General features: G+C 47.3%; 1 protein-coding gene across 5 annotated transcripts; it reads right to left on the bottom strand.

Moving 5' to 3' along the window:
- Positions 1–1,037: 1,037 nt before the first annotated feature.
- chd8 (chromodomain helicase DNA binding protein 8) lies at positions 1,038–19,971 on the bottom strand. 5 transcript variants are annotated; one of them, XM_069164352.1, is made up of 40 exons: positions 19,889–19,971; positions 17,653–18,455; positions 17,440–17,571; positions 16,963–17,280; positions 15,678–15,791; positions 15,071–15,573; positions 14,815–14,926; positions 13,390–13,596; positions 13,165–13,233; positions 12,999–13,054; positions 12,781–12,898; positions 12,589–12,672; positions 12,271–12,408; positions 11,631–11,752; positions 11,063–11,306; positions 10,803–10,979; positions 10,440–10,583; positions 10,217–10,315; positions 9,792–9,951; positions 9,350–9,560; positions 9,007–9,202; positions 8,671–8,841; positions 8,243–8,533; positions 7,903–8,123; positions 7,613–7,815; positions 7,294–7,450; positions 7,108–7,197; positions 6,886–6,989; positions 6,573–6,696; positions 6,259–6,334; positions 5,845–6,116; positions 5,339–5,571; positions 4,552–5,235; positions 4,357–4,463; positions 4,026–4,247; positions 3,771–3,866; positions 3,254–3,367; positions 3,036–3,137; positions 2,844–2,948; positions 1,038–2,166 (listed from the first exon to the last, which is right to left on the bottom strand). In XM_069164352.1, exons 2-40 carry the CDS (start codon positions 18,352–18,354, stop codon positions 1,798–1,800), a joined length of 7,647 nt encoding a protein of 2,548 aa, XP_069020453.1. In that variant the 5' UTR covers positions 18,355–18,455; positions 19,889–19,971; the 3' UTR covers positions 1,038–1,797. The 5 variants fall into 5 exon arrangements, with proteins under 5 accessions (XP_069020453.1, XP_069020450.1, XP_069020452.1 ...); XM_069164349.1 differs by having other exon boundaries at positions 17,440–18,455; XM_069164351.1 differs by having other exon boundaries at positions 13,390–13,593; positions 17,440–18,455.
- Positions 19,972–20,818: the final 847 nt, after the last annotated feature.

The following is a 20,818-nucleotide window of genomic DNA, read 5'->3' as shown; positions in this document are numbered from 1 at the left end:
AAGTATAAAAACAAAATATGTCCTGACATGACAGACAGGATGGAAATTTCAAGTAACTGAATCCTGCAGCAAGTTATCAGTCAACATGTGTCACGCTTTCAAGGTTTTTTTCCTTTCCAGTTTTTGACTGAGTCAGCAGTCGTGGAGCTCGTAACAGATTTAAATTTCCTCAATTCACGGCGAAGCTGGCCTCTTATAAGGGCCCCTATGAACCCCGCTGTACATGCTGGTTCAGCGTCTACCCAGACACCCAGAAACCAACCGTAACCTCTCCAGCTAAAAGATGAATATGTCAATAATGTTTACACGCATAAAATGTCAGAAATATTCAAGTACCAGCTTCTAAAATGTTTGCTGGTTTTCGCAGTTTTTTTTTTTTTTTTTTATGACGACATGACAGATCGCACGATGCGGACAATGCAAAAGACAAATCAGACGGTGTCTTCGTCACCAGTATTCTTAAGAGTTGCATCATATTACTTCAAAGGATTTTAAAATAATTCTCTGTTGGAACTTTTCTGTCCCGAGTTCAGGCCTTCAGGATGCAGCGGTACAAATACACCAAGCGCAGGTTTCGTCCATTCAGAAGTATTCCATCACTTACTGTTCTTTTTGGTCAAATTTGTGCATTATTATTCTAACATTTGACCTTTGAGAATTTGATGTTTAGGTATCGTTAGAGTATTGCAATAGGGACCAATGTAGTTTTGAATATAGCTTAATAACTCAAAAGTATCTCAGCTGTGATGTTTAAGACAGATCATCAGAAAGAATCACGTGCTGAACCACGTGGCGAAACAAAATATCCGCACTGCAAGATAATGCCAAATTATTAGATGTAGTACTATTCAGCATTAAGTGCGTCATAGGTCTCAGTAGCTCAATTAATGGCAATAATTTAAGCCTTAGTGGGTGATCATCTGCTGTAATTAGGTTACAATTACACAACAGTTGAGAAATGGACATCATGTGTACACACAGAAAACCCTCTTATTGCTTCTGCTGAGTGAAAATCACAAAAATACACACAAACTGGATTTCACTGTAGATTGCTGTTATTCATATCACAGATACAATCAGATCATAAAACAAGAATAGTAACTTGATGCTGTCATCTTTGCACCATAGTACACAACTGACCAGCTCTACATTGTACAATACACCCATCCTCCTAGCTCTGTTTCAGTAACTAATACGCCACTTCCCCTCGACCCCCACCCATAGAGTGAAAACACTAACAGTACATCCACACACTGGATCCCCTTTTTTTTTTTTTAGTTCACAGACTTGTCTGGACAGAGGATGCGACCCAATGAGATCAGGGAGGGGGGGGGGGGGGTGTTTGTGGGATCTGGTTCTGCTCAGTCCACATGTCCAGTTTCATGTAGCGCTAGAGGGCCAGCTTTGAGGTTCTTAGATAAGAAAAGTGTATCTGTACAGCAAAGGTCCCCTTTTGGTCGCGGTTGGGAATGTGATGGGAATTCATAGGTTTTGGAGGAAGAGGAGGAGAATGATGAGTTGACAAGTAAGAAAGCTCAGCTTTTTGCCATTTTGTCAGAGACAAGATCGAGGAGAGAGAGATGGAACAGAATCGTGATGCCGGGAGAAAAAAAAAAGATGGTGCAAACCTGTTCCTTAGATGGAAAAACCCCTATATAAAATAAATGAATAAAAGTAGCAACAAAAAAAACAATTCATTCATGTTTTGATACATAATGGTAAAAATAAATGAGGAATAACATGATTTCAATTTCGACAAGGGGACTAAGTCAGATGTGTTCGGGGATAGAGGTTCAGTCAATCCTCTGAGCTTGATGAGGAGTCGGAGTCCTTCTGTGCTATGATCACATCGTCCAATAGCGCTTCTTGATCCGAGCTGTCATAGTCACCTTGGGAGAGGCTGTCGCCACCCTCCATTTTAACGTCAAAGTCCGGACTGGTGAGGAAGTGATGGGAGGTCTCGATGTCCTCCTCGTCCATCATGTAGGCTCCGTCTGACACCAGAGTCTCCTCTTCCACTCCATCCAGGTTGGGGTCTTCGGGGATCGGCTCTGGAGTGAGGTGGTGGTGGTGGTGGTGGTGGTGATGATGGCGGCGTCGGCTTTTCTTCGGGATCTCCGAGTGCTCGGTCAGCAGGCGATGGAAGAAGGTCTCGGGCAGAAAGCCCTGCGAGAAAAACAAATTAGAAAATGATTATTGTTAGTCAGTGGTAGAAGAAATATTACAAAGTCTAGTATTGGAAAACAAATAAGACAATAAAAACACACAGAAGACGGCTTCATGTGCCTTAACATCGTTTTCCTTTTTAAAGACCTACATACCAGCTAGCAGCGTTGTTCTTCATGGGAGCAAAGCGCACTACGGTGTCTTAAGAGGTTAAACAAGAAGACTGTTCCTGTTGTGTATCCACAAACATCGATGTGCAGGAAGCAGAGAGACGCAGTAACATTCATGAGGAAGTATTTCAATATATGTCGTTTGATCAACCTCAGCCCCTGACTGACGTGCATTTTATGACCACTGGTGTGTGCGTATTTGATTTCACCGCGGACCTGAAACTTGACTCATGGCTTCATTGGACTTTTCAAGAGTCTCCGTTTCCGATTTCCAGAGTTGGACAGAGAATGTGATGTGCGGCCTCGGCTCAAGTCCACGGTGAAATCGCAAATGCGCGCGCACACAAGGAGGTCGCAAAAAGTGTTTGAAACTCGGGCGCTGACGTAATTTGAAATTCTTACAAAAGTTACTGCCCCCGTCTCCACTCAAATTACTTTGCTGCATTCTCTTTCACTTAAAATAATCACAAAAATGAAGAGCCACACTATAATAAGTTGGCTACGTACCGAGTTGCGGACCGTTTCGGACCACTCGGGTGCTACAGCGATATCAGCGTTCTCCTCCAGATATTCTCTCAGGTCTTGCAGCATCGGACAGAAAGCAGCTCCGACCTACAGACACACATTTGAATGTTCGTGAGAATAAGACAGCAAACAGACAACAACTCCAGACTGCAGCTGTGTGACATGATGTCTCACCTTCTTTCCTGTCCTCATGTTAATGAGTTTGACCTTCTCCGTGCCTGTGGGGGGTTTATCTGCCCTCCTCCTCCTCTTCCTCTTGCTCCTGTTCACAAGTAGCTATAGAAAGGAGACAAAAGGATGGGATGGAGTAGAAACATCGTTTCACCATCAACCCGATGAGTCGGGACATTATGACGATTATTTGATGAGTTTATTGGTTGTTGCGAGTTTACCTCCAGCATGTCTCCCTCCACCTCATAATCTGGGTTCTCCTTCAGCCACGGGGGGGGGTCCCTGCGCCGAGGAGTACGCTCCGAAGGATCGTGGAGTCCATCGAGGTCCGAGAGCTAAAAGTGAGAGTTAAATTGAAAAAAAAAAAAAAATTGTAAAGAAAATCCTTTGCAGGTTGGTTTTTAGTTTTTAGGGGGTTTTTTTTGCATTCAACAGCTTGTGTTGTGGAAGAACCGAGCGACAACCAACAGCGCCGTGACCCGCTGGTCAGGAACTGCTGTTATGAAGCCTCGAGTTCAGAGCGGTTTGGAGAGAGAAATGACTCGATCCTTTTTGGACGAGCTGGAGAGGAGCGAGGGACTCGATCTGATTGGGAACACGTCCCGCCGATAGCAGAAACCTGACTGCACTGCGGGCCTGTCAATCCTTCCGCATTGGATTCCTTTTTCTGACCCAGAAGCTACGTCCACGTTTACATCCAGCCTGTGGGAGGAGCACATGTAAACCTGACATGTGTACCTCTTGGTCCTTGCGCTTCTTGCGGCCGCTGCTCTCTCCTGCTGACCCGTTAGGCATCAGGGCCTGTTTGGAGAACGTCAGCTTCAGGCCCTCCTCCTGACAGCGAGACACAGAGAGGCCTCGAATTCAGCAATAAACTACACCTCAACATATACATGTTTTTAGACACTTCATGAAATCATCACAGTCATCAAGTGATTTTATTTTGCCTGCTGATGCCTTAAACAACATAGTAAACCTCCATCACATTCTCACCTTGAGGAGTTTGACGGTGAACTCTCCGTCCTCTCCGTCTCCGCCGGGCCCACCGGGCACTCCGCTGGGTTTACGGATCAACCTTGTGAAGGCCATCTCATCTGCCGCCAGCTCCGAGCCGGTGTTGAGGTGAGCCTCCGACACGTAGCGCCGCCCCGAGGGCCACTGACCGCTCACCACCAGCGTACACAAGCTGTCCAGGCGGTTGATCAACATGCGGTCCTGAGACGAAGAAGTAACGCCGTGAGAGTCAGTCAGTCAGTCACCAAGAGAAATGAAACACGTGGTTGTAGTTTCCAGAGCTAGAAATGATTAAGTGTTCATCAGTTACCTTCGGCCAGTCAACTCTGAGAGGATCAGGAGGAGGGATGCCATCCTGAGACGGAGTCATGGAGAGTAAACTATTTTCTTCATCCACATCACGCACCTTCATGCTCGCTGAGAGGGAAACAAAGGGGAAATTAACAAATGTGCTAAATTAGATTTTTGCAGCAGTAAAAACGAAACACTTTGACGGCCTCCTCACCTCCCTCCACCTCCTCCTCACTCTCTCCGCTTTCATCGCTGCTGCCTGATCGCTCCGAGGAAGATGAGCCTGAATCAGAATCAGAATCTGAATCGGACCCTCCCTCGCCCTTCCTTCCTCCTCCTGATCTTTCCCCCCTCCCCCTGCTCCTCTTGAAGCTCCAGCCTTCGCCTCGCACTTTGCCGTCGTGGTGACTCAGCGGCGTATTCTGCAGCTCGGCGCCGATTTCACCTCCGAGCAACCGGGCGCTCTCGTCAGTTCCCTCCCCCTTCACTGCAGGCATGTCCTCCTCAGTCTTGGGCAGGCTGAGTGTCATGACGGGCGGTAACTGGGGGGGTGGCGGCGGCGGCGGCGGCGGTGGCGGCGGGAGGGCTGGCACCTGCTGGTTCTGGATGAACTCTTCGCGGGCTTGGTTGAAGGTGAACTGCGGGTCTGGGAAGATGGAGAGCTCGGTGCGACTGACGCCGTGCAGCGCGGCGCCGAGCATCAGCTGACGATCGTGATCCGGTATGTTCCACCAAGCGGGCAGCTCGGCGCTGGACGGAGCCAGAGGCAGACGCTCCTTCAGGGAGGGGTGGGGGAGCACTCGCTCACGAAGGCGACGCAGGAGGCTGATTCGGTAGAGGGTACGGGAGGCCCGCTCCTCAGTGATGGGGGCCACGGTCTGAGAGAGGTCTGATGGTTCTGAGGGAGAAGAGTGTAAAAGATGAAGAGTGTAGCTGGTGGTGTAAACCTCAACAGGAAAGGAAGCATCCAACACTGTGGACTATTAAATAAACTTAGTTACCTTCACCACGACCCGGGCGGAGGTGGCACACCCTGCGGCACATGGCAACGAAGGAGCGGAAGTAACGGCTGAGGCTCTCGTCGGTCTTTTTGTCCAGACGAGCAAAGGTACGGAAACGGTTCCAGTCGAATTCTGCGTCTCCGCCTTCAGGGATACCGAGCTCCTTTTTAATCTTCTCCACCCCGAAAGTCGACACCACGCGGTAGAAATCACATTCTTCCCTACGCGTCCACCTAAATGAAACCGAGGGCAGGTGGAGTGAGGAGGGGCTTTTAGTTTAACGCGCCGATTCAAGAGCTGAGCTCGAAAATGCTGGATTTCAGAATCAGCTTTAAAAAAATACCACCTATTTTGCCAACTTAAAATGCATGCCATAACATAAAATACAAAAAAACAAAAAACAATGAGTGCTTCACTCCAGTACAACAGTGAAAGTCTCGACAACTTCAAGTATAATATATAATTCCCTGAGCCGCTGGAGACAGAACAACGTAACAGCAGCTCACCTCTGCTGTCGCTCCTGCCGTGCGATTTCCTTCAGCTTGCTGGCCTGCTCGCAGCGCCTGCGTCTGCGGTCGCCCTTCGCCTCGGCTTCGATCTTCAGCTGCTCCTGTCTGTAGCTGCGCTGGTAGGCTGTGATCAGCCGCCGCAGCCGCGCTGTCAGCGATGAGCTGGAGGGCCAGTCGCACGCACCACTCTGGCTGGTTACGCTCTCAGTGACCACTGGCATGGCCTTGTCTTCCACAATGATCTCATCGTCCACGTTCATCGAATCCGGCTGCAGGACAAAGTCAAATAAAGATTTATTAGTATGTTTTGTTTTTTTAGTCCGATTACTTCGCTTCAAAACATTTAACAATATCTATACTATTCTACTTGTGCTGCCAGAACCAGATGTGATGTGATGTTCAGATTCGTACCTCCTCAAAAAGATCTTTGGTGTGTCTTGACGCAGGCTTGAACTCTGGATCTTCTGAGTATTTATCATAATCAGCTCTGCATAAAACAAACGATACAATCATCAGGCAGGAAAAGGGTGAGACGGGTACAGTAACAGGTCATCCCATTACAATTCGTTTCATGAATATCAAGACTTTTAAGAACATTTCAATTAAAGTCGATGACAAACAAAGCACATTTTCAAAGTGATGGAAACGTGATAATGTTCAGTAAAGTCTGCTATGAATCTATAAGCATTAAGTCTGAGGTGACGCTGTCAGCAAACATAACTCACTCGTCTCCGAGCTCAGCGTCACCGGTGTGTTGCTCGGCATCAATGGCCTTGTCATCAGGGCGACCGGCTCTCTCCAGGAAGCAGAGGCAGGGATCAGCGCGCATGGTGGTGTACATCTCATAACCTGGTAACAGAGGAAAAAGTTAATGACACAAAAAAAACAATGTTCGACTGACGGTTAAAAGTTTCAAATTCGAGGCAACTGCAGGAACACAACATGACCACGGCAGAGCAAGAACTGAGATTACTGTATCACAAAACCCTCACCGGATTCATACGTGATGAACCTACATACAGGAAGAAAAGAACCTACCATGTTTGAATACACCAGCAAGCAGAGAGCGGTCAGCCTCAGAGTCCCACCATCCTGCAGGCACCTCCTGCTGCTCCATCTCAGGCATCCAGATGTCAACATCCCTGCAAACAAAAATAAATGCACTCCGTCCCTACATGCCTCACAGTGAACCTCAGTAATTGAGCCTGTGTCTGTGTGTGTGTGTGTGGTCCTATATGTACAATGGGGAGCATTAGATACCTGATATCGGCCCCTTTCAGGACAGACTCAGCATGTTCACCAATCACCTCCTGTTTCAGGTAGTAGAGCATACGCACCCTCAGCAACACCCTGAAAGAGGAGAAGGGAGGTTTTAATATTTAACCGTGGATGACGTGGAGTTTGCGTGTACACACGCACACATACAGCTGATTGGCCTTCACGTACTTGTTGCACTGGTGCTTGAGGTGCTTTCGGTAGCTGTCGTCGAGCAGCAGCGTGTCAGGGTTGTACTTACGAATCCACTCCACCTTCTGAACATCAAATGTGCTCTGGGCCTTTACTCTCTTACCCTTCCTGCCTCTCGGAACAGGGATAGACAGGCCTGACGGATCAATCGGTCACAGTTAATAAACACCTCAGCAATTTCTCAACAGATTTCCTCTATGACAAGTATGAGGACTAAGAAGGAGGACATTTTTTTCTTCTGCCAAACAAACGTATCCAGATGAGTTTATTGTAAATAAATCTGCGTGCAGCTCCGTACCCGAGTGGTTGAGTAGTGTTTGTGGTTCTCGTCCGTTCTCTGGCGGCGTGATGAGCTCCCAGATGAAACTCTTGATGTTCTCGTCTCCGCGATAGTGAAGCAGACAAAAGACCAGAATGACACGGCAGATCGTCTCCACGTCGCGTTCGCTCAGACGCCGTTTACACCTGGCGTGGGACAAGATGTCCTTCCAACGGCCCCAACTAAAACACACCATAACAGGTCAGAGCAGTCAAAACAAAGGACGAGACCAAATAAAAAGTGGTACATGGTAAATACGGTCTGCGCACCCGTAGACAAGCAGGTGTTTCTCCACCCGGAAACAGTCGGTGCGGCCGTAACCTCCTCCGCTGTGACGGTCGGCGCGTCGAGAGGCCCGCGACTGTCGAGAGTTGGCAGGTGGATACTCATCATCGCTCTCTAGATCAGACAGGTCTCCACCTTCACCACGTAAACTGGAGTACTGACGGGTCTGCTTGCGAACTCTGGGAGTGTCGATCACGAGAGTGTTCTGCGAGAGGGAAGAGTAACTTCAGTCAGAGCATATGAAAGGACCTGGACCGTGCTCTAGTAAAAATCTACAGTACTGTCCGAGCAGCGGGATGTAATCCTTCATCGTATTCTTGTTACCTTCCGATTGATGGTGTCCATGTCTATGTCGGCTTTCTTGGCCCACTTCTGCCAGAATTCAGGGTCATCAAGGGCGATGTCGTTGCGGTTCTCAGAGGCCACAAAGCTGGCTTTGGAGAACGTGGAGCCCTTTCCCTCGCTCTCAATGGTGATGGTCGTGGCTCTCCGCTGAAGGATCTGGTCGATATCCTCCTCACAGAAGCGACTGCCCTCATCGTTCTCATCCATGATGGCAGCGTAGGCTCCCTTCCTCAGAAGATCCTCGATCTCCTTCTTGGAGAACTGCTGGATCTGATAAAGACGACAGGGAGAGCCATTTACACAAGTGATGCTAACTGGATTAAACAGACTCATTGTTCAAAATGAACGAGATGTAATACAACCGAGCAGCCTAACGGTTTTAGTTGATGACCGACAGGTTTTCTTACCCCGTTCACGTTGCTCTCTTTGTTGCCGCTCATGCTCTGCAGGACAGCACGGTCCAGGCCGAGCTTCAGACTGGCTTTATCCAGCATCTCCCTCTCATAGGAGTTCCTGGTGATGAGCCGGTAGACCTTGACCGCCTTCGACTGGCCAATACGATGACATCGTGCTTGGGCCTGGAATAAGAATAAGAGAAAGATCAGCAGAGCAGAATACGTAGCTGCTTACACCTAAATGATTGGAAGAGTTTCAAGTTCTGAACATAAAATCAATGTGACTGCAAATGAAGAAATAATGGCCTCATTCAAATAACATGATACCACAGTACAGTAGTCTTGTACCTGCAGGTCATTTTGAGGGTTCCAGTCAGAGTCGAATATCACACATGTGTCAGCAGCAGTGAGGTTAATACCCAGGCCGCCGGCACGAGTACACAGCAGGAAGACGAAGCGATCTGAATCAGGCTTGCTGAAGCGATCGATGGCAGCTTGTCGCAAGTTCCCACGAACTCTGCCATCAATCCGCTCATAAAGGTATCTGTAACACACAAATGAGTCCATCTAACACTCTGAAGACATTAAGACACATTTCAGATTTTATAACCATCAGTTGTGCTTTGATCTCACAATTCTCTTTTTATTAAAACAAAAATACCGTAATAGACGAACAATCCGACCCTCGTACCTCTTGTTGATGAGGTAGTCCTCCAGAATGTCTAAGCAGCGCACCATCTGGGAGAAGATGAGCACTTTGTGGCCGCCGGCCTTGAGGCGAGGCAGCAGCTTGTCCAGTAGCACCAGCTTACCGGCCGACCGAATCAGGGCCTGCAAATGGAAGTCAGAGGCCAGCGGGTCATACACCTCCCGCAACTCCGCCACGATCTTCTCCTCTGCACCTGGACAGGACAGAGAGGCACGAAGGCACCATATAAAAACAGGACATAACACAATCACTATATGCACCACCTGCACTGCTGTTCTTCTATTTCAGCCCAAAAAATTGTATTGTTAAATATATTAAACACACAGACGGTAAGATGCTCGGGGCAGAAAGATAAACAACCTCGATCCACTGTTTTTAATCCCAAAAAATAAATGCCGATATAAAAAAAGTTGTCGTGCCATACCATTGATGAGGTAGGGGTGGTTGCAGCACTTGCGGAGCTCCATCATCGTGTTGAGCAGGTTGGGGACATTGCTGTTGCTGTTTGCCCCTAAACTGAGGAAACTGAAGTTCCTCTCCAGGATGGCCCGGTAGTATTTCTTCTGGACATCCGTCAACTCAACCTGAGAGGATATACGGACAAGTTTTGTATTTTTTTAATTCACCATTAATCGTACAGCAGAGGGCATCATTGTTTTAAATATCTGTTGTGAGAAAAGGTCTCGTCTGGCTGTTTGTCATGTGGGAGGCAATCGCAGAGTTCATATACCATCAATGCTTCTAAACTGTTAATAAATCCTTATTCACAAGCTTAATTCATTTAGAGAACAACTTGATTTCTCGTCCTTTTTAGTGAGACAGGAGAGACAGATTGTTCTTTAAACTGACCTCGATGATGGTCTCCTGCTTGGGTGCCAAGTTCTTCTCAACATCCTCCTTGAGCCTTCGTAACATCATGGGCTTTAAGATTGCCTGCAACTTCTGAACCTAAAGAACCAAAACAAACCACATGCTCATTGACCTGTTCGACATTAGATATGAGCAACAATGTAGACGTGACTTCAAGACAAAGAGACACTGAATGTGTTGGTGTATGTGTGTGTTTTCACACCTGTTCCTCAGTTTTGAGGTCTCCGAAGTCTCGAAGGAATTCAGTTTCAGAGGGGAACTGAGTGGGCTCCAGGAAGTGAAGCAGACTGAAGAGTTCCTCCACAGTGTTCTGGAGAGGAGTGCCGGTCAACAACACTTTGTGTTCCTGGGAGAAACCAGAGAACAGAGACAGAGACAGAAGGAAGAGGGACAGAATGAACAACAAGCAGATTTGTAATGAAGCAAAACATGTTCAAGAGAACGGGACAACACGGGAGACAGGACAGGAAACAGGAGATATAAGCGGAGAGGAAAAGCCTTGAAATCTTTCCATGTTTGATCAGCCTTATTCAGTACCAAGCAGCAACAGCCGTGGTCCACTCACCAGGTCCAGCATCTTTAAGCTGTCCAACAGCTTGCAGTTGCGATTTTTGAGGCGGTGAGCCTCATCGATGATCACACAGCGCCAGGAGATCTCTCTCAGCTCCGGGCAGTCGGACAGCACCATCTCAAAGGTTGTGATCAGGGCGTCAAACTTGTACGCACCCGGGATCAAATGCTCCTGCACGCAGAATCATCATTTTCATTAGTCCTGTTTAAAAATCAGTCAAAAGAATCAACTACAGTCCTGATCAATAACTGCACCTTGTCGTCTTTGCAGTACATCTCGTACTGCTGGATCATCTGTCGGCTGGCCAGGCTGCCGTGGTACACGATGGCATTCATGTCGGTCCACGTGGAGAACTCCCTCTCCCAGTTGGTGATGGTGGAGAGGGGAGCGATGACCAGGAAGGGGCCCTGGATACTGGCAGCGTACACCTCAGACAGCAGCGCGATAGACTGGATGGTCTTCCCCAGACCCATCTCATCTGCCAGGATACAGTTCTGCCTGAAAAACAAGCGACCCGGAGAGTGAATACTGAAGCCTCGGGGGAGGCAGATACAAGAGTGTCATTCAAATAAATATCACGATGCTTTCATCATGTTCTTCCCTCATGTTTATGCTCTGCCATTTAGAAATACATGCATCAAATAGCATTTTGTTTAAATAAAGCCCCCTTTTTTTTTCTCCCCTATTAAAGCTGTTCCTGCTAATTTTATAATTACAGTTTGAGCACTTACTGGTCAAACTAACCACGTTTCAGGGTGGCATCACCGTATATTTTGCCACTGATCAAATAGTGTACGAAGCACGAGTGCATGTGACAAATACCTGTTGTACCAGTTGAAGAGCAGCCAGTTGACTCCTTCCAGCTGATACTCTCTGAGTGTGTTGCTGTTCTTGTACTCTCTGGTCTCCTCCAGCTTCTTCCAGGAGCCGGCAGAAGGTCGTGTCTGAAGAGAGAGAAGGACAAACGGATGAAAACAACCACACGAGAATCATTCCTGTGATTGATTATCATGTTATTTCTCTTAATCAATGTTTCTAAGGTTTAAATCGACACAAAGTTGTTGGTGTCAGTTGAGTTTCCACTGAGCTGAACCTCTCACAACATTTCCAGGTTGTGCTGCCGGGCAGATCTTGGTTCCTGTTTTGTCAGTCTGTTTTTCAAGGTTTAATTCACAGTGAATGGAAACCTGTTGCATCTGCAGTGTTTGAGTCCGTTTGTCAACGGGAGGTTAATTAATTGATGACCTGCGTCTGACCACCGCAGGTCTGTTGGCATTTTGCCTCCGTAGTTGACAGTTCAGAAAAACAAAGGAGACACAATACAGACAACAGATGGGATGATACAACTAGCTTTGATGGCTACATTATGTGGGTCCAAGGAAAGGAAGCAAATTTAAAATATGCATAAACCCGGTGATTAGACACAGGAGTGCTCCTCGTTATCTTTCACTTGACGACTCACAGCTCTTTTCAAGCGAGGTTGTCGGTCTTGGATTTTGCTGAATTCTTCAACTTTGCCCTCGTCCACGTCCTCCTTCAGTTCCCATGTGGCGTCTTCGTATGGCAGAGAGCACCACTTCACCAAGTAGTAGATGACAGGCTGGAGGGGATGGGAGGAAAAGTGGGATTTAAAACAACAATTTAAGTATGGTAAATATTTTGTTTTATGAAAGAAGAAGAGGTCATATTTCTAAAAGTAAAAAAAACAGCAGTGAGTTCAGCAACACAGCCAAGAGATGACTCTTTTTGAATTGGATGTAAAAGGGACCTCGTCTCTCACCTCGCCATTGTCCTTGTCCACACTGTGGGACACATCCAGGATCCTGTCCGCCTCCATGTAGTCTGGGTTAAAAGGCTCCTCTTCCTGAAGAGAAAACAGCCGTATCAGAAACAGAAAGCCTGGTTACGGTTCAACCGGCCGAGCTCCTGCACACCCCTAAATAAAAGGTTACAGCATGCGACTCCCACTCACCTCCTGAAATAAATGCCTCATCTGTGCGTGCTTGGTCTTGAACCTCTTGATCTTTTGATGGATCCTCTTATCTTTCTCCAGCTGCTCCATACTGGCCCACTCGCAGTGTAAGTAAGAACTGAGAACAAGAAAGTCAAGTTGTACTCATGTTCACTCACTCGCTCCTCCGCTCAAGCAATAAAAGGCATCGAGTTGTTCATTGAGAGACTGAAACTTACTAGTTCTTGTATTTAACAAAGAATTCTTCAACGTTGGTGTACTGGCCCTGAGACACCTTGAAAAGAAGAACATATGACAGGATGTGATTTACAATCATTACAAGATATTAAATATATCTTGTACGTCTTGCAATGGATCATCATGTAAATAAACAAACAAACACACCTCCTTCGTGGTTAACCTCATAGACAGCACTTTGTCAACAATGGCAGCATCTTCCTCACTGGGGTTTTCCTGTCAAATAAAAGTGACACTCTTAAGACTGATAAACTACAACACAAAGATTCTGGTCAAAAACAGCAAACACACAAATAATGTGAGAAATGAACAGTCAGTCAAACTGTGTCATCATAGTAAGCATCAAATTACTTGCAACCATTCGATACTCACCACAAAGAACTGCATACTGGGCTGCCCATCACCGTCCAGCTCCATTTCCTGTTTGAGCTGCGCTGCCGTCCCGCCGCTGATGGAGGCCACAGCTGCCGCAGTTGTAGTAACATCGACGTCTTCCTGCTCGTCTTCATCGTCCGTTATCTTGATATCCAGGTCCTCTGTGTACTTCTTCCTCTTCACTACACGATTGGAGCGCCTCTTCTGGCCAGAAGGGAAAAGGTGTAAGTTCAATGTGTTCGGTCTCGCACAATAAACACTCATGTCCTCTGTGCAGCTGACGCCAGGTCACACTCAATGTATTTTCTTTAAAGTTCAGCTTTTATATGACTATCACGTTTGTTCTTCTGGACATTTTGGCTCATTTGACCTCTTTATCAAACATGTCTGATAACTGGGACGTCCCAGCTCAGAAATGGATGTGTGTCAACCATCTGACAGTCAGAGAAGGGGCTCTCTCATTAGAAACTACCAAACTGGCTTCTTCAGGAGATAAACTGTGAAACTAGTCCACAGTCTTCATGCTCTACCTCTTTTCAGTTATAAATGTTTTGATGTCACAACTGTGACATGAACGGCCAACGAACGCAAACAGTAACTGAGACTGTGCAAAAACACCAAAGCCTCTCGTGTTAATAAAGGATGAAGCAGTTAAGTGTTAATGACACTTAACTGGGCTGTATTGGTCATTTTTCAGTACCAGCATTGATACCTTAACATCAATACCGTTTACCTAATGGTACATCTTTCAATGCCAGTATTAGAGGATCCATTTGAACAAAAATACAACAAAAAATGGGATTACACATTACAGAACAAAATCTTTAGTTTTCATGCAGTTTAGATGGGTCGAGTTTAAGTGTGTTCTGTGGCTCCAATTTACAATGTCCCCTCTACGCCTCACATGCACACTATAGATCGAGGTAACAATTTACTGGTGTTTTACAAAACGACTCACATAACAGACTATCAGTACACGCTAGCTCGCCGGCTGTGGACAGAGACGCCTCAGTTACTGCAGCTCACGCAACTCAGACAGGTACGTGGAAGAAAATGTGTTTCAAAACAATTAATGAAGGCGGTGTCATCTCATCTCTCAAGATTAATTTGAGCCGAACCAGAGATTATGTTTTAGAAATGCTGTAGTGGCTTACTCATGATGAGATGTACTCGTCCATAAACATGGCAAAAGATATTCATTCTAAAACGTGTTAGCGTGGATGTAGTTTAAGTGCCGAACGTCAAGGAATCCGAGATGGCGTCGAACTTCAGTGCACAGCCACACTTCTGCTGGATTTTGCGGCTTTCACACCAGAACAAAAAGGTGCCTCAAAACAAATGACTTCTGTCCGCTCTGTTATTATTTGTGCTGACTACGGATGAGATTTGGCGTCATTCATGATACCGTGTTTGTGCTTGTACCGTAATCATGTCATCCTCCAGTGCAGTGGGTGAGGCTGGGCTGAGCTCCCCGTCAGAGTGGTCTGAGGACGCGTTCCTCTTTCTTTTCTTGGCTCCCACTAGAGTAATAGTGCTGCAGGAAGGTGGAGGGAGAGGAAACACACAGACAGAATGAAGCAGAGGGACAGCAAATAAAAAATTTTTTTAAAAAACTTCCTGACATACAGAAATGCAGTCCTCCCCTCCCCCCACTGCTCCTCACATGAACATGACTTACTTTGTCTTTGTCTTGCTCTTGCTTTTGTTCCCACCTCCAGGTATCACTGTGCCTCCAACCACTGCAGTCGTTCCTCCTAGTGTCTTCACTTTGCCCTTTTTGTCAGCCCCTCCTGCAGTTTTGGGCACCGTTCCTCCAGCTGCAGAACTTTTCTTTTTGCTTCCCCCACCACTGTTTTTTTTCTTCGTGGCAGACACCACAGTCACAGTACCCCCCATTTCTGGGGACGTCTGTGTGGCTGGCAGCTCATCCTGGTTCAGGACTCTGGGCAGGTTCTTCTCGCCCCGTGCTTTGGCCCGGGCTATAGCTTCAGCCACAATACGGTTGGCTTTCTCCTGCTTGCAGAGAATCTCCACTCGTCGCACTGAGGCAGGCTCGCCGGGGGCCTTGGTGATCCGGATGGCCTGGGATGTAGAGGTGGTCGTAGCGGAGGGACCTGCTGTCGAAGTGTTGATGACCTTCACCACAGAGACGGCGCCACCAGTGGACGAAGCTGAGCTCGTCTGAGGGCAAGACAATATTCAAAAAAATATATTTCTTGCGGTTTTGTACAAAAGCCCAGCTCTAATGTTCAGAAAATAAAAAGTGCATGCTCATTGAGGCCTACCTGGGGCTGTAGGAGCACTTTTAGTGGTACTGCAACTCTCTGGCCCCCTTGGCCCTGGGATATCTGCAAAACCTGGGGGCTTCCAGTGTTGCCAGCTCCTGAAACCAGCTGGTACTGTAGATGTGAAAGAGACGGGTCAAGTCACAAGCTCGTTTCAATATAATCAAACTAATAGATTACAGAAACCTGGCAAACCAATGCCAGATCACGCAATAAAGCAGTTATATGATCAATGAATTTGTCAGAATTTTAAAGAAGACGACGACATAAATCTGTTTGTTCTGCGTCTTATCGACAGTCTGATATCAGCAGTATAAATCTCATCTTTGTGCTCAGGATGCTTCCAAACTCTGTGCTATGTTGGGTTAAACATGCCCCGGGCCGCTGTTCTGAGACAGCAAACCCACATGTTTTTAAAAGATGCTGCAGTGTTGCTTTAAAGATGTTGCCAATAAAACCATGAAAAGTACAAAACAGCCAAAACCTAAACAGAAGCACACCTTTGATGTTTATCTGTATCTTGAACAAAGCTATAATCATTAAGATTCTGCTGACTCTCTCTGACATCAAGGGCCACATTGCTGATTTTCCACCTAAAACCATGAACCACGTAATAAGGACATATAATAAGGACATGTAATAAGGACATGTAATAAGGACATGTGGCAATCTGACGAAATGCATAATGCTTTCTTTATATGCAATTTATCTCATGTATGCCTCTCACGTCACAGCATCCCATGTTCACAAAGTGTGATTCAAAATACAAATGTCCCCGTGCTGAGTAAAGCACTCACTTTGATTGCTGATGGATATTAGTTAGCGGAACCGAGGAATTATATGGAATTATCTGTCCTGGCTACATAAAGGCGGCCATTGTTCTTTGGTCGTGAACTTTCACAGCACATGCAATATTAAGTTTTCACATCCGAAACAGTCATACACAAATGTTTGTGAACTCAGTCACAGAGGCACATTTGTTGTGACGCTGGGGGCATTTTTCTGTGCAGAAACATGTCAGTGGGTCAAACTTCGGAGGCAGCATTTAAAACAATAGAGTGCTTGGGAAAGGTGGAATCTGCACGCAGACAGATGTCTCGTATCAATCATATCAGTGATGTTTAAGACCTTTAATATCCCTTTTTTCTGAAGAAATCTGGCCGTTTGCACAATTTGTTAAAGAAAAAGTGTCTGCTCACACTTACTATGAGAACTTAAAGTAATTTATCAACAATAATCTGATTGAACAAGCAGGAGCTTTTAACCTCTAAACGCTTTTTCTTACCTTAATTCCTCCTTGTTGGTTGGGCTGCTGCTGCACCTGCAGCTGGATTGTGAGGACTTTGGGCTGCCCTCCAGCTTGGCCTGCAGCCCGAGCCTGGGTCAGGGCCGCTAGCTGACTTCCCTGGAGGACCAGTTTGCCACCAGGGAGCTGACCCAGCACGAGTCTAGTTGGGGCCTGGTGCTGCTGGCCCCCTTGAGTCTGAACCTGCTGCACCTGTGCAACATGCTGCTGAGCTGTAACAGCTTGACCTGCTGGCGTGCCAGAACCTGTCTGGGAGGGCTGCTGGAGAACCAGGGTGATGCGCTTTGCCTCTCCCCCCTAGAATCAGGAATGCAGAATGAGATTTATGACAGTCAGGAAAAGACTGACCTAAATATACCGAAATTACACCGATAGCAAACCACCGACCCACTCAAAGCATCACTTGTTGTGGTGCAGCTGCTGTGGTCTTCCTGTGGAGGCTGAGGTGGTGCTTACCTGCGTCTGCATGGCTGGTTGGAGCTGCACCTGGCCTTGTGCCTGGACTTGGACTTGAGTCTGGCCTTGAGCTATCTGTGCTTGGGCTGGTATCTGGACCTGAACTTGCTGTCCTTGCGTCTGCTGTACCTGCTGAGGCATGGAAGTGAACAACACCTGTTTCACTGGCCCATTGGGAGACTGAAACAGCCTCTGCACCCCCAGAGCACCCACCTTCACTTGAGTTTGTCCTGGGCTCGCCTGATTCAAGACTGCTCCCCCCTGCAGTATGGACATGCCAGGTTTGAGTGGAGTGCCAGACAACACACGGATGACTTTTCCGCCGGTCTGGCCCGTGGTTCCTGTTACAGTCTGCAGCACCTGGGCTTGACCCTGGGGACCTTTGAGGATGACTATTTTACCACCAGCCTGCTGCGTGATGGCAGCTAATTGCTGGGCAGTGAGCTGGTGAGTTATCTGTGTGAGCTGCTGCGTGGTGGCTGTGGTGGTAACCGGGGAGCTAGAAACAGTCAGAGGTGAGCTCAGCAGGACAGTGCTACTGGTGGCCACACTGGTAATGGGTATGGTGGTGTGGGCCAGTATTTGAGGTACAGTATCAGCAGGGGCAGGAGCCACAGCGGGAGCTGCAGCTATGGAAACAGTCTGAGCAGCCACCACTGGCACCGGCTGCTGTACGGGGACTGGAGCAGGGGCAGGGTCCGGGATGGCAGGAGCTGCTACAGGTACGCCAAGGCTTGTGCTGACCGTGAGCTCGGAGGCGGGCTCCGGCTCGGGCGTCGGATCCACCTGGCCCAAAGCCAGCTTGAGCGCTTCCTCCACGGGGTCTGAGGAGCCCTGAGAGAAGGAGTCATCCGGGAGGGCATCCAGGTTAAACAGGGGTGTGTCCTCAAAGAGGTCCATAATGGGATCTGCCATCTTGCCCACTCCACACAGGGAGACGGGCACAACGTTAAAAAGACTCCGAGATGGAAGCTAAATAGTCGTCGTCCAATTCTTCTCAACTTTTAGGTAAAAAGCTGGAGGAAAAAAAAAAAGCGGAAAAACTTTGATTAACCACAATTTCCGGACTCTGATGATTGTTATTGTTATACAACACTGGATCAGAAAGTTCAGACACTTCTCCGCTGGCATCACATGACTAAGTAGTCCAAGTTTTGGCGCTTAATCAACATCTGAGTTACATACGTTGTTGTGACCGGGTATAAAGCAACGAGCCCGGAGCGGCGTCACCCTCAACGACACAATCGCCGCTCCGCACCACCGACGCTCACCGGGTTTCTCTCCCTTTCTTTCTGTTCCACTGAAACATTTGACACAAACTTTGACGTGCGCTTTCTTCTCCAGTTTCAGGTGCATGGAGAGAAATCGCTGACCTCCCCCACCGAACCAGTGCTCACAAAAACACGTGTAACTCAGGTGCTGATGTTGATGAAGCGGTGAAACTCGGACTACTTACTGATGAGGGTTTTTGTTTTCTCCCCCCCTGATCTGTGCATGTCCCAGAGCTGTGGTTGTTAACACACAACAGGACCAGTCTCTGAACCCACTGATCCACCCGTACACAGCGAAGATCTCCGGTGCTTCTTCTCCCTTTTTTTCTCTCTCTCTCGGTTTCTGATGCATATCAACTCAATTCCTTCAAGTTTGGTTCCTAATGTACAAAAAGAACATGCATAGTTTACTAAAACGCAGACAACCTTCACAATAACACAGTTGTTGTTGTTGTTTTTTATAGAAAACATGAAGTCACAAAACTAACATAACAGGCATTCAGTTAAAAAAAAAACATGTTTAAAAGTCATATAACGCCTTGAAAACTAGAGAACATCCGAGTTATAAAAAAAAAAACACCCATGTTGTTTTTGTTTATCTCATTCAACTCTCGGCCACACGGTCCGCAAAAGCTCTCGAAGTCATAATAAAGGTGTCTGAAAACACACTAAAGCAACGTTTGGCACTTTAAATAAAAGTATAAACTACCCAGCGAACACAAATAGTTGACGATGAAGCCGGACGAGGAGGCTGCTGCCCCCCGGAGAGGCAGGATGCTGTCCTCTCCTGCGGGTCTTCCTCACTCACCCGTCGGCTAGCGTTAGCTCGCACCGCGACCTAAAAATGTGCCTCTTTCCAAACGCGCCCGTGGCCCCCTGAAGACGTCTCCGGGCTCACCGGCCCGGCGTCAATCCTCACGTTTGGAGCCGTTGGTTTTCTTCTCCGCCCTTTACTATCAACCATTCAGCCCGCCGGACTCCGTCGATCTCATCAACAAACCGGACCAAACCAAAGCAACGTGCCACAATAACCACTGCCCGTCAACGTACAGACACAGGTTAGGCCGCAATGCTGTTTCGCTTGGTCCGCGTCTAATTTTCGGCCGAAATACATGAAAATAACCATCGCGTCCACTGCCCCGACTCCCGCAGTAATAATTTCGGGGTGCTAAATTTACCTTTGCGTCGACACACATGGCTTTCTCCGTCTCACAACACTGTACGATTACAGGAAACGGCCAGGGAAGAGCAGGAACTAACATTCTTGCCAGAGAAAGCGTAGAAAGCGTGCCCCTCGGAAGCTACCGGGCGCCGATTGGTGCGTTTTCTCGCGAGCCGGCAGCATACGGCTCTCTCAATGGCTGAGGCAGCTGTCAGTCTCGCTCCCGGGCGGGACGAGGGCTGTAGTTTGGTTGAGAGAACAATAAATGCGGCCTAGCTGGGATCATTTGACTCAGTGATCTCCAACATTGTCTTTTTTTTTTTTTTTTACAGCCGGAGATGACCGTGTTTTAATGTACCGGACGGTTAGAGCTGACTGGGGGAAAATACACGGTGTTTTAATGATTTTTTTTTATAGGGTTAATGGAGTCCACAGACACCAGACCTGTTTGTGAATGACACACCATCAGTTGTTTTTTTTTTTCAACGTTTTATTACAGTGGCTCAGGGATCAACCCCCCATCATAAATGAGACCTGTTGGGATCTTGTTCAATTACGCTCCAGAAAAACGTCAAGAAAAAAACGCGAGCTCATTACAGCATATCTGATGGTTATTAATATATCTGAAATATTGATAATAGCTTCTCTTCTAGGAACCAATCTGGTGGTTTGTGAGCTTCCATTAGCGATCCGGGTCTGTGGTTGGAGTTTGGCGCCCTCTAATGTCCGCAGACGGAAATGGGAGTATTAACGTTTCGATTGTTTCAAAAGGATTGACCTGCAGGATGTCGTCTAGGCAGAAGCAGGCCCCCCCTATTAACCTCCTTTTGTTGTGGACTATGAATGGCAGCAACAGCAGGATGTTGTTGAATCACAAAAGACTTTAGGAATATGCACAGCATATGCAAATCATCAAGCTGAGACAATAAACGTCTCACAGTTTAGG

The sequence above is a fragment of the Embiotoca jacksoni genome, unplaced genomic scaffold (genome assembly GCF_022577435.1).
Source record: "Embiotoca jacksoni isolate LCO1_2020_lvr unplaced genomic scaffold, fEmbJac1.0.p SCAF_31, whole genome shotgun sequence".
NCBI lineage: Eukaryota > Metazoa > Chordata > Actinopteri > Embiotocidae > Embiotoca > Embiotoca jacksoni.
This window is presented reverse-complemented; position numbering and strand designations above follow the sequence as displayed.

Excerpts from the sequence above, each read along its gene's own strand:
- chd8 (XM_069164349.1), bottom strand. The coding sequence starts at position 18,354 with ATGGCAGATCCCATTATGGACCTCTTTGAGGACACACCCCTGTTTAAC. Across the intron at positions 8,842-9,006 it reads ACCCTCAAAATGACCTGCAG|GCCCAAGCACGATGTCATCG; the intron begins GTACAAGACTAC and ends TTCTTATTCCAG. Across the intron at positions 2,167-2,843 it reads CCGAAACGGTCCGCAACTCG|GGCTTTCTGCCCGAGACCTT; the intron begins GTACGTAGCCAA and ends TTTTTCTCGCAG.